The sequence below is a fragment of the Zalophus californianus genome, chromosome 3 (genome assembly GCF_009762305.2).
Source record: "Zalophus californianus isolate mZalCal1 chromosome 3, mZalCal1.pri.v2, whole genome shotgun sequence".
Lineage (NCBI taxonomy): Eukaryota > Metazoa > Chordata > Mammalia > Carnivora > Otariidae > Zalophus > Zalophus californianus.
In genome coordinates this window covers 193,058,622-193,072,065 of record NC_045597.1, presented here as the reverse complement: position 1 = coordinate 193,072,065, position 13,444 = coordinate 193,058,622, and the positions used below count along the sequence as shown (strand labels likewise).

Sequence of the window (13,444 nt, the reverse complement as noted above, 5' to 3'; positions counted from 1 at the left end):
ACTATTTGTAAGTTTTTAGTAGTTGGTTTTATACATAAAAGTACCAACTTTTATGATCATTAGTTACTACAGCATATTTTACTCTTGAAATAATATGCTTTAAATGTATTTTTATTTTAATGGTCTGGTAGAGTTTCAATGTAGAAAACATATCAGGAGAATTTTTATTCCACATGAGATCTAATTTTTGTACCGATATTTGAAAGTAATTACTACATCTGAGGGGTGTACCTCATTATATCGCACCAGTCAGATGAGATGGGAGCTTACAGGCTGTGATCGCCCACAGTCTAGATTCCAGGCACGAGGACAAAAGGCCATCAGGGAAAACTAAATTTCAGATTTGGGTTGGCAACAGACGCCCTTGCCCTTTGAGTGCAGACTTGTATCAGCGGCGGGCGGGCTGATGGGGCAGATGGGGTGGTCACACGCATCACCCTCACTGCCTAGCCTGCCAGCTCAATGGCATTCTCCTCTGTCCACAGCCCCGTGCTGGCCCGACCACTGCGTGTATTGTGTGTGTGGACTCCTTTGTGTCAAGGGACCTTCTTGGCCGAGGTGTGGCCAGGGCACTGACCACCTGTGAGTGGTAGCACGTGGTGTCGGGAAAATCCCCCAATGTGCTGGTACACTGGTCTGGAGTGGAGGGTGGGCTTCAGCACTGTCATTTCTAGAACTCCATGGATCATTCCAGTGTGCAGCCGGGGTTGAGAACCGTGCATCTAGGTGAGTCCTCTCACTCTGTGTTGGAATCTGGCTACCACAAGGGCTCCGTGGCCTTCCATTGGAGGCAGCCTTCTGTTCTGGAAACCCACCCCCATAGATGACAGCACCCGGTCCTTATCGGAGGCCTGCGAGAGGAGCTTCGGCGGCGGGGACCAAAGCCACGGCAGGGCAGCACACACCCGTGCCCCTGCCTTGGGTCCTGCCTCCTTTTCCACTCTCCTGTGCTTTGCTTGGGCCTCACTTGTGTATCCTACTTAATGTGTTTTGCTTTGGAGGAGGGAAGTCGTTGTTTATCAAAGGATGGAAGTTAAAACTGTAAGTATCAGCTAGTTGATGTGTGCCACAGCTAACCAACAAACACCAGGTTTCCAGATCGCGAAAAAGCAGCTCAGGCTGAATTAGTTCCTCGTAGTTTACCTGAATCTTCCAATAAAAATAACATCTTAAGCCTCACAAAATGTGAGAAGATTTGACTTCAGAAAACATTTTAGATCTGTTTACACGTCAAAAACAATTTCTTCACTACCTACTAAACATCTTCGCCGCCCCACCTGGAGCGTTGGAATGTTCTCTGCTTCCCTCCACGCTCGTCACTAGCAGCAACCCTGGTGGTTTTCAATTTGTGGATTTGGGTGGTCAGGTTTTATTATTAATAATAAACTGTGTACAGTTTGGGTATTTGGCATGCTCGTGTAGGCTTTGCAGCCCTGAGTGTGGTCTTGTGAGAAGGCAGGCCTGGCAGGCCGCTGTGGTGGACACCACTCGGGGGCTCTTAATGTGAGCAGGGCCGCGGGCGGGCTCCACACCGATGAAGGAGAGCCTTGTTCACACCAGCTAAAAGGGCATTTGTGGGGGAATGCAAATGGCCTGGGGCGTCTCCCATTTGTAAGCATTTGAAAATGCAGTGCAAGGCATCCGTGTAGTTTCTTGGGGTTTTTTAAAAGTGAATTTCCTATTGAATATTTAATTAAAGTTTTGTTTTACATTTGTAAACATTTACAGCATTTTTAATTTTAAATAATTCTGCAGTTCTTTTACTTATTGATACCAGTTAATGCTATTAGCTCTAAGGAACAGTGAATTCCTAGAATTTGTGGCATTTCGTCTCATTCGGCATGAACACATGCTCTTTAGTCAGGTAAGTTTTACTTAGATTAACTACATTTAGGAATTGAAGACACATGGACTCAAAGGGAGAATCCAATAGAAGGCAAGTCTTTGTTCTCTGAACAGTCTGGAGCGAACACAGTGACATTTCTGTTCGCTGCTATTTAGAAGCACAGCCCCATCATTCACTTTGTTTAAAAAAAAAAAAAAAATGGCTCAAAGGGCTGGAGTTAAAAGATCCAACACCTGATCCAGAAAGTAATTCTCTGTCCCATTTGTGAAGTTGGGCCTTCCTCAGAGGCCAGTGGGGCAGGAGAAAAATGAGTCAGTCGTGATGGGTGGTGTCTAGGAGCACCTTCTCCTCCGCCTGGGCCCCCAGGTACTTGGGCAGGTGCTCCACACCATCTGCTCGGCCCCTCGCGCCGCCTGGTCTGTACTTACCAGCCTCTTCCTTACATCCCTCCTCCTGGGCGGAAGGGGCTTTGTCTCTTTCCCCAGCGACCAGACCAGACTCTGGCACATGGTTAGGTCTCTATGAACCCTGTCAAATGAATGAATGATAGTCAGCCTGAATTAATTTTTCTTAAAAAGTGAAAATTAGAGATGTTTGGTATTTGTGTACTGAATGTGTTTTATTGGTTCTGTAACTCTGGTTTAACGTGGAGGGATCTGGATGAGCCCAGGATGATGTATGGAAGTGTGGCATCACCGTGCACTGGAAACTAATATAACACGATGTAAACTTAGCTGGAATTAAAATACAAACTTTAAAAAAAAAGGAGAGGAGAAAACAATTTCTTTACTCCATCAGTATTTCCTAAGTGTCAGAAAAACTGCTCTGTGAGGCATGTCGGGTTAGAATTGAGGATACTAATAAGAGTGCCAAGATTTCAACATACACAAAGAGAATAAACAGTAGCCTGCAGATGAGAACGCAAAAAGCAGCAGAATCTGTTGAAAGATGAGTAAACAACTAGAAGGATGATGGCTCTTCTTTGAATTCTCTCCTGTAAAGCATGATGAAGGAAAGAAGGTCCCTCCGCGGTACGCAGAGCTGAGCATGTGTGGCTCTGTGTTACTTGGGTTTGGCTCGGCCATGCCTGTGTGCAAGTGTAAGGACGTGTACCCCAGTCGAGCCCGCCACCCCTGGGAGGAGGGGACGGGCAGGGCCGCGGGGGGTCTGCCCTTGTGACCAGGTCATCATCCGCCCCCTCTTGTAATGTGGTCTTGGCCAGACATGTCAGGGAGGTGCCGTGGCATCCCTGTAGTCTCTTTATGCCAGAAGGAACCTTCCTGAGTTCAGGGAGGTAGGCTTGTCTTGACTGGATCCAAGAGGGCCTGGAAGGTGCTTTCTCCCACGCTGAGCGGGCAGAGGGACCACGTGTCCGTCGTGCGACCTGCCTCTTCCTGTGAGGACACCGGTGACAGGGGACAAGGGCTGACGGGGCCAGTGTCCCCTCCAGGTGGGGCAGCTGCCCCTTGCCACGTCTTGCTGTATTTGCCTGTCCCTGCGATTTATCTCCTGCTCTCCCTGCTGGGATGGAGCATTTATTCTTTGCGCTTCTTTGGGTTCTGGAGCCTGTGATGCCAGCCAGGGGTCATATGGCTCGAGCAGGGAGAGCCAGAGGCTCCCGAAGCACAATCCTTGGGACCATCCTGTCCCTGGAGTGTGCTCGCAGGGGACTCACAAGTGTCTCTCCCGTGGAGGGAAAGTGGGTCCACATTGACAGGTGTTTCTTGAGAAGATAAGGCCAGCTAATGCCCAGGTTTGATTTGCTGGGAAACTTCCAGAAACGTCCTTACTCCACGTACTGAGACACTCTGCTTCACATTGTCCACTCTCCTGCAGCCACAGTTGTGGAGGACCAGGGGTCCGTCTTCTGCTCCCCCATCTGGGTCTTCCTCCTCCTGCTGCTCTTCCCCCACCCCCTCCTCATCATCAGGCAGTCTGATCACTTCGCTGTGAGGCCACCAGCACCAAGAAGTGGAAAAAAACCCAAAGCTCCTCATTTCTTTGTGGTTTCTTTTATCAGCTGGGTACACTTAGATATTACTAGCAAATTTGCATTTCCCTCTTAAATGGCCCTCTGTGCCCTCTGCTCTTCCCTGTCCCCCCCACCCTGCATCACCTCTTGCTCCTGGTTGCAAGGCGTGCTGTGTCCTGACACAGTTAACCCTTGGCGTATTTCCTCAGCCATCCTCTGGTGCTGATGCGGTGTTAGGAATGCCAGGTGGCTGCATGTCCGGGCACGCTATACTCAGATCTCCATGTCTGTGTGATTTTCACATGGGCTCTGAATGTCCTGAATCGGTGTTCGGTCTGACGCTGGCTATGTTTGGAGGGCACCGAGCAGCGATGCTCAGAAGCAGGTGTGACTTCATGCCTTTGGTTACCTCCCACGGCCTGGCCTGTGTCCGTCCTCCCGTGTGCCCTCTGCCCGGCACACGCGACACGCACAGAGCTCTGGCGGACTTCTCTTCTTGTGCGCCGATGGACCCTGGGAAGGCCTGGGACAAAAGCCCATGTATCGTGATGGGAGCTTCTGAAAGTGCTTTGGAATCGGTTTAGCGAACTTTCTGTGTGTTTCCCTTGGAGGAGTTCATTCAGGCCCCACTGCAGCTGCCGAGGACCCACTCCCCACGGGTCTATGCTGTCTGACCGCCACCCACCACACGTGGAACGCCCTCTGTGACGTAACTGCAGGGGCACGCTGCCCTCGAGAATGCAGACACACCTACAGCCAGACGAAAAGTCGGTTTGTGAATGACAGCGTGTACTGGGGGTGTGAAAACAGTGGCAGGAAAGACAGTTTCTCTAATGATATTAACAATTTATGAGCAATTTGTCAAAATATCTGTAGAGTCTCATACACCAAAACCCATTTCATGTGTATCAGAGAGAAACGTGAAAAACCAGCACCAGCAGCAGTTCAGTGACTGAAAACCCAGCACCAGAAAGCCAAGGATAAAATAAAACTGGTTATTTACCAAACCAGCGAAAGCAAGATCCATTTCAACACTTCCAGGAAATGGAAAAAACTGCAACAAGGAAACTAGGGCAGACTACGTAAAAACAAGCATTTGAATTTTAAACGAGGAAAGAACCCAGAGTTTCCTCCCTTTGTTGGGGGAAACCTGGTCCTTTCCTCCTGTGTTTGTCCTTTACTTTTACACGGAGCCACACTCGCCTGGAAAGCCTCACTTCCAACAGTGCTGGTTGCCGCCCACATGGGGTCTCCCACCAAGTGCTGCTTGGCCACCACCAGCTGTCCTGCCGTGTAGCCAGTCCTGACACAGTGGGGGTTCAGTCGCACGAGTCTGCCCCCGCTTCGGACACCAGCTGCAAATCCAGGTTGCAGGTCAGACGTGTCACAACCCCCTCCTTGGGCTCCTTTAATTTGCCAGAACAGCTCACAGAACTCAGGGAAGTTCTTACGTAGGTACTGGCTTATTAAATGATGTGACAGAGGACACAGATGGGCAGCCAAATGACGTGGTGCATACGGACGAGGTCCGGGCAGGTCCTGAGTGCTGGAGTTTCTGTCCCCGTGCAGTTGGCGTACATCACCTTCGATGTACGTGGATATGTTTGCCAACACGGAAGGCTCTCTGAACCCCATCCTCTTGGGACTTTATGGGGGCTTCCTCATGATAAATTATTATCTCCATTTCCAGATCCTCTCCCTTCTTGATGGGGCTGAAAATTCCAAGCTTCTAATCATGGCTTGGACTTTCAGTGACCATCCCCATCCAGGAGCCTCCCAAGAGTGCAGCCATCACATCAGATGAAGAGTTTACAAGGGTTTTAGGAGCTCGGTGCCAGGAGCTGGGGTCGGGTGTGTGTGTGTGTGTGTGTGTGTGTGTGTGTGTGTGTGTGTGTGTGTGTGTGTGTGTGTGTGTGTGTGTACGTACATTATATGTACGTACACACATACACACATATGTACATACACATAAGCACATACACACATTATCTCACAAAATTAGAATATCCTCCAAGTTGTAAAAGGAAACAAGAGACCAGGGCAGAGGCTTGCACACAAAAGTGGAGGAGAAGTGAGAGCCGGGGCCAGGGAACCAGCTGCTTTGGTTTGACCCTGCCGCTGAGTACCGGCCCTGAGGTTCCCCCAGACCACATGGGGCTGATGATCCCACTTACAGTGCTCATGTGAACTTTAAACATGTGAGGCCTAGAACGTAGGAGGCTCACAATAGATTTGTCACTATAAAACATACAGCTCAAATGGATAAACATTTAAAACGTACACACACAGACCCACAGTGCCACCACCAAACATACCACGTGAAGACTGTGAAAGAAAAATAAACCAAGGACATAAAGATATATCACCAGACTGAAAGATAACTGCTTGCTCAGGTAGTTATCGGGAACCACAGTGAAATACCAGCTACCCTTCCCATTTGCAGCAAGTGACAATCGCCAGTACTGATGAAGACAGAGTCACGTGGTAATCCCGAGTACTGATGGACAGAGGTGTGGGGTCATCCTGAGTACTGATAGAGATGCAGGGTCAGGTCATGGTCCTGAGTACTGGTGGAGGCTTGGGGTTACGTGGTGATCCCGAGTACTGATGGACAGAGGCACAGGGTGATCCTGAGTACTGATAGAGATGCAGGGTCATGTGGTGATCCCGCGTACTGATGGACAGAGACACAGGGTGATCCTGAGTACTGATAGAGATGCAGGGTCAGGTCATGGTCCTGAGTACTGGTGGAGGCTTGGCGTTACGTGGTGATCCCGAGTACTGATGGAGGTGTGGGATCAAGTGGTGATCCCGAGTACTGACGGACAGAGGCACAGGGTGATCCTGAGTACTGATAGAGATGCAGGGTCATGTGGTGATCCTGACTTCTGATGGACAGAGGCACAGGGTGATCCTGAGTACTGATAGAGATGCAGGGTCAGGTCATGGTCCTGAGTACTGGTGGAGGCTTGGGGTCACATGGTGATCCCGAGTACTGATGGAGGTGTGGGATCAAGTGGTGATCCCGAGTACTGACGGACAGAGGCACAGGGTGATCCTGAGTACTGATAGAGACGTGGGGTCAGGTAGTGATTCTGAGTACTCATGAAGATGCAGGGTGCTTGCCCGTGGGTGACACATGATGGTCAGTGTATGAAGGCATTTTGGAAAGCAATTAGAAGATGCTTGGAGGGCTATAATGTTACTTTTGTTAGATGTATTGATTTTGTTGATCTTTCCTAAGCAAATCCTCAGTATGAACGATGTCTGCTCATAAATGTTCATGGCAGTATGGCTTCTGACAACAACAACAAGGATAATCTAAAAGTGCCTTCTAGTCAGAAAATGGTTTTGTAAAATGTAAACTGTGCTTTGCTCATCTGAAGTGTTTCTCCACCATTAAAAATACTGGTTGGACTCTGTACAACAGGAAATGTTTGCGGCTCACAAATGGAGGGATGGGTGCAAGAGTGCTGTGTAGTCTGAGCGTGGCCTCAAGGAGCGTGGGTTAGATGTGCACAGGCCTTGTGATCGAGTGGTGGGTCTGGACTTTTCTTTGTGCGTCTGTCTGTTTCTCAAACTTGCCTGTTTTCTCTACGGGGCTGTGAATAACCACCACACAAGAAAACCACAGAGCACATGATTCTGCCTTTAGTACAGCCTGGTGAATGTGCTCAAAGTGAGTAGCTGATGAGCTGGAAGGAACAGAAGCTTCCTCCGACACCAGTGGAAAGCAGGCCGCTGCCTTGTACACAAGCATTGCGGGGCACCCGCCGAGGGAGCACACTCCATCCCCCTCGCCGGCGGGCGGTGGGTGCGCACAAAACCTCTGAGATCCAGCTGTTTTTGCTCTAGTGAGAACGAAACCACCAGGCTGCCAGCACCTAATTCAGAATGTTCTTTTATGTAACATTATTAAACTTCCATCCGCGGTGGTTTTGTGTTAGGTAACAATAAGTCTTTATATGCTGATTACTTCTGCATTTTAGGTGGAATGCAATTATGTAAAATCTTCATGGGAAGAAGGCCTCTTGTTAAAGCTTCTCCTGCCCTTCTTTCTTTGAGAAGCCTTCGTGGCATCAGCGGCATCCCGAGTTAGAGTCCCTGGCCTGTGTGCGTGTCTTTGCCCCCTGTCCGGCCTCCCCCGCTCCCCGGGCCAGAGCCCCCGGTCGGTCACCTGTCCGCTTCCTTCCGCGCCAGGTGCGGTGGCCAGCACAGAAGTGAAGATGAAGTTGCAAGAGTTTGTCCTCAATAAAAAGAAGGCCCTGGCCCACCGGAACCTCAACCACTGCATTTCCAGCGACCCTCGCTACTGGTACGGGTAAGTGGGGCCCAGGGGCCGGGGGCACGTGACCATCGGCACTGCTTCTTCACCCGGCCGGTCGGCGGGAGGGCGGAGGGGTCGGGCCGAGAGGCTCCGTGAGCGCAGCCGCAAACACGGGGCGGCAGGAGCGGTCTGCAAGGTTAACGCGCCGGGCGGTCATGCAGACGGAGGACCTCTCTTTCGCTGGAGGGACTGCTGCGTGTCGGGCGCTGCCTGCCCGTTACTCCTCTCTCCATATATTTTGGCCACGAAAGAAGCCGCTTAAACTGTAATTCTGACCTAAACTGTCTGAATGCACCTACTGAATTTCTACGCAGTGTTCTATTGGCTGCTCGGTAAACCCATGGCATCTGTGGTACACTTTACTCTTGTGCTAGGAACGCTTTCCCAGAGCTGCATCATGCACAGAGGCCCCCAGAGAGCCTTGTTCATGCTAACAACTGAAGGAAGCTGGTGTGCCGTTGCACAAAGGTCGGGGACAATGCCTGCGTGCACAGGGATGCCCTCTGAGCATGAGCTCGCTGCAGAGACGCTGGCCAGGGCCCAGGCCACGTGTGCAATGTAGGGGCCAGATTACGTGGCTTTGAACAACGATCAAGGGGGCTTCACAGGCTTTGCTTTGAAATACAGTTTTCCCCTGTTTTCAAGGGTAATTTCATTTCTCACAGAAAACCCATAGGGTTGTTCTCATAAATCAAAATATGGTTATTCATTTTATTGGGGAAAAACCTATCTATTCTCAAGCTCCCAAATGGGCACCTATTTGACTAAATCCAACACTGCCCCATCCCACTGGGATGATCCCCTGTATCCTGGCAGATGACGCCGTTGTCAGTACAACCGAAAAGGACTTTTATTCCAGGGCAGAGAAGGCTGCCCTTACGCCGTGTGCAGCCGGCACACGCTGCCTGGTCCAGAAAGCTGTGCTCACTCCCGTCTGCCGTGCTGTTGGCGTGCACGCCTTCAGCCAGTGACTCGACTCCCACTGCAGAGCAGAGGTGGTGGCGTCCCTGAGAAGCCACAAGGGAGGCCACAAGCCCACAGCCACCACGTGAAACTCCGATAGCAGCACGCGGGGGCCCTACATCTGGGGCCCCAGCCACCCGGGTCTGCTGTGGGAAAGCCGCACCATCCCCTGGGGTGGTGGCAGCCGGGCGATGCCCCAGGGAAAGCAGTTTGGGTAGCCGTTGAGATGGTATCCGTGGGGTTCATACTGAGGCCAGCAGGAGGAGGAGTGTGGGGCACGGGGGCTCAGACCGGGAGGCACGGGGGGGACCTGGGACGACAGGCCTGTGAAGGAGGCAAGACGGCAGAGGCACTCTGGGACCTGCTGGGAGGGAGCATTTAGCAGCAGTGGTTGGCAGGCAGGGAGGCCCCAGGGGCCCTTTCGGAGGAGGGTCGGTCCGTGACGCGACTGGGGAGGTCAGGCTGGCTGGGAGCCCGCAGGAGGTCATGTGGTGGCACACAGGGTCATGGGCTGACCACGTCGGAGTTCTTGGATCGCGGACCCAGTAGTGGAAGAAGGTTCGTGCCGGCTCCCCTGTGAGCGGGCAGGAGCCTGGGGCGGGAGACCACTGGACGGAACAGAGGCCACGGTGACGGGTTGAATGTGACAGGAGAGTGTGTTTGCCCCCAGTTCTGGAGGCTGCAGGGGAAGGGTGGGTAGAAAGGGAGCACCGAGGAGAGAGGCTGGAACAAGGGAGGGCTTTCTAGGGAGGAGCTCCCAGGAGCAGGGAAGGGGGAGATAGGGCAGGTGGCTTTTAATCCTGGGCTAGTGGGGGATTGAAGCGGCTGCTCCCTGGTGAGCAGGGCTCTTGAGGTCAGGCCTGACCCGGATGCAGCTCACCTGCCCTGGGTTCAGCTCTCTCAGAGGGATTTAGGGCACACGGGCTGGAGTGGGAAAGTCAGCCAGGGGACAGGTTTGTTTGCACTGAATTTGGCAGCTGTCGTGTTTTGTCACTCTAAACCCAACATCATGGAGTGACTGTCACATTCACTTGCTGTGTGATGGCAGGTACTCGGTCAGAAAACTGGGTCTTCGTGGAGGAAGAACTGAACTTTGACCCTAGCTTCACTCTACCCACAGTGATTAGCACAAATGTAAACCCAAACACAAAAGCTAAAACTCCTAGGAGAAAACATAGGAGAAGTTTTCACAACCTAGGGGCAGAGGTGGACAGAGTTCTTAGGACACCACAGTAATCGAGTGTAAACCAAAAACTCCAACAATAGACTTTGTGACAATTAAAAACTGCTCTTTCAAAGGCACCATTAAGAAAATAAAAAGGCAAGCCACAGACTGGAAGAAAATATGCACAATGCCTATAGCTGACAGAGTGCTTATATCCAAAATATATAAAGAGCTCGCACAACTCAATAATAAAAAGACAAGTGATCTACCTACTGAAAAAAGACAAGGGAAAGATTTGAAGTAATACCTCAGAAAATAAGATCTACAGATAGCCAGTCAGTCCATGAAAAGATCTCTAGCCCTCAGGGAAATGCAAATCACAGCCATAGGGAGGCACCACCTCACACCCATTGGCGTGGCTGACGTTTAGCAGACCCAGCGTTGGCGAAGGTGTGGAGCCCATGGACTTCGGCAACGGAGTGGTGCAGCCAGCTGCAAACAAAACAGTCCAGCAGTTTCTCATAAAGGCTTATGTGCCCCGACCCCATGACGCTGTCCTGCTAGTATCTGCCCAAGAGGAAGAAAAACTTCTGTCCACATACACTTGGGTTCTGGTGGTCATAGCTGCGTCATTCATTCCTGCCAAAGAACGGCAGCAGCCTGAACGCCCACCAGCTGGAGGACACAGGAGACTCGGGCCTCAGACACGTGACACTCAGACAGAGAAGCCACCCGGAGCCCTGCTCGGGGACGCAAGCGGATGAAGCTCTGCAGTCAGCACGATGAATCTAGTGACGAAGCCGGCCGGCGACTGGGCTGGGGGGCCGGGGCTTGCCTGCGGAATGGTGCAGGGTTCTGTCCATGGAGATGACCCTGCTCTCTGTCCCTCCTGCAGCGGTGGCCCCCCCACGTGTCTCTGAGCACAGAGACGAGGGTGCTCTGACTGAGATGTGCTGTGGGCACCAGCCCACCGGACTGTGGGGCCTTGGCACGAAGGGAAGGATGTGAACTATTTCACGGGTCATTTTTATATTGATCGCATATTGGGCTATATCGGGTTAAAGAGCATACTGAAGTCAATTTAACCATTTTTATTCATTGTAACGGGGCTGCTGTAACATTTAAATTGCACATGGGACTCACATCCTACTTGCATTGGACAGCACTGGCTAAGCGAGTACACTTCTGTTTAAGTCACTTGCGCAAGTCTGATACAGCGGGAAAGGCCACTTGTGGAGTGCTGAAGTGGCTGGATGCGTGTGGGAGCTTTATTCCGTGGTAGCCTAAGGAGGGTTGAGCAAAGGAAGCGGCACTGGTTTCTCTGCCTCCGTCAGCACTGCTTGAAGACCAAGTGTCACCGACCGTCTGCCCAGATGCCAGCAGACGTGCCACCGAGTGCCTCCCGCCAGGCTGTGACAAGGGGCTGGGAGCTGGGGACCTGGTTTGTGGACAGGGCTGAGCCTCATGAAAGGAGCTGCCCTCGAGTTCTCCCCTGTGCAAGGGGGTGGGTGTGGTGGGTGTGCACGTGGGAGTGTGTGCCTGTGCATGGGGTGGAATGCACTGTGAATGTGGGTGGGGTGTGTGTGTGAGCATGTCAGTGTGCAGCATGGGGTACGTGTGTGTGTGAGAGCGTGTCCGTGTGCGGGGTGGGGTGTGTGTGTGTGTAATGGTGGGGTGCGATGCCGCAGGGGTGTGTGAGACTGTGAGGGTGAGAGCGTGTCAGTGTGAGGTGTGCGTGCAGCCTGTGGCACATGTGCTCGGTCCCGGTGGGGAGGGAGCGTGATGGCAGGTTTTCCCTGGAGCGGCCCGCTCAGCCCTGCAGGGGGGTCTCTGGGGATGAGCTCTCGTCCCAGGGTCTTGCAGGGTTCCTGGAAGCTGGGCTGTGGTGACGTGAGTCACTCCCTTGAAGTCTCTGGATTCGGGGGTTGGTGCAGCAGCCTGCACGCCGGCCCAGACCCATGTCCTGGGGTGATGCAGGAGCGCTCTGTGCCCAGCACGGCTGGCCTCGTGCTGTGCCCCCGAAGCCCCGAGGAGGGAGCGAGGGTTTTCACCCCAACAACATCTCCAGCACTCAAGCCCGAAGAGAAAATCTATGACATCTTGAACAAATACAGCTTTTCCAACTTCTGGCTTCATTATAAACGCGTACAATTAAAGTCGAACAACAGTACTTATTATTTGTAATAATATTCTACCAATAATTATTATTCATACTTTCAGGTCACAAAATGCACACATAGGTCTTTCCATGCGTCTCCTGAAAGAGAAAGCAAATTCTTTCCTAGATTGTGACTTAGTACTGAGAAGTTTGAAACTGGCCAAGGCCATGTTCCCCAAAGGACACCTCAGAAGACGTGATTTGGTACAGAGATAGTGTTGCCCTCAGACCTTTTTTTTTTTTAAGATTTTATTTATTTATTTGACAGAGAGAGAGCACAAGTAGGCAGAGCGGCACATAGAGGGAGAGGGAGAAGCAGGCTCCCCGCGGAGCAGGGAGCCCGATGTGGGGCTCGATCCCAGGACCCTGGGACCATGACCTGAGCTGAAGGCAGCTGCTTAACTGGGAGGGAGCACCCAGGTGACCTGTCCTCAGACCTTTAATGAGATTGTCAGAGAATGTCCCCCGAGGTGAGGCCAGGGTTGTCTCAGTGGAACCACAAGTTAAAAGGAGGGCTTCCTGCCTGAGGAGGTGACCCCGTGATGCAGGTACAGGCGGGTGGGGGCAGCTGTCCCTGGGAACGTGAGCTCTTTCCTGCTACACAGCCTGGCTGGGCCCCACAGCCCAGATGTCCAGGCTGTGCTCATTGGACGGGTCTCTGTGATCAGCCCATTCTCTGCACAAGTTTGCTCTCAAATATTTAAATTATCCACCTGTAAGCATTTAAGAGCTCCTGTTCTTAATTCAAATAACACCAGGTGCATGGATATGGAGTACTGTGTATTCAAATAAATAGTCTAACAAATTCCAAATAAGTAAGTTGACAAATTTGTTTCAAGTCATTAAGCAGATTACACAGTTTAAAGACTCAACAGAATTCATTACACCTAGGGTGGGTGCTTCCAGGAAGCCGTGGATGGTCTTCCCAAGGGCCGTCGGCTCCCCATTCCCAAGCCCTGACTCCCCTCCTGCCTTCCAGAGCCTCCTCCTGGAGCCGGATCCTGTCTCGAAAT

The 13,444-nt window shown here is 51.7% G+C and overlaps 1 protein-coding gene across 8 annotated transcripts in view; it reads left to right on the top strand.

Annotated features, from left to right (window-relative positions):
- Positions 1-13,444, top strand: part of HDAC4 (histone deacetylase 4) — a 293,729-nt gene that overhangs the window by 196,111 nt on the left and 84,174 nt on the right. For all 8 annotated transcript variants that reach the window (XM_027588588.2, XM_027588587.2, XM_035726567.1 and 5 more), the window contains one exon: positions 8,019-8,139. In XM_027588588.2, the coding sequence (XP_027444389.1) occupies positions 8,019-8,139 (121 nt within the window). The remainder of the gene's footprint in view (positions 1-8,018; positions 8,140-13,444) is intronic.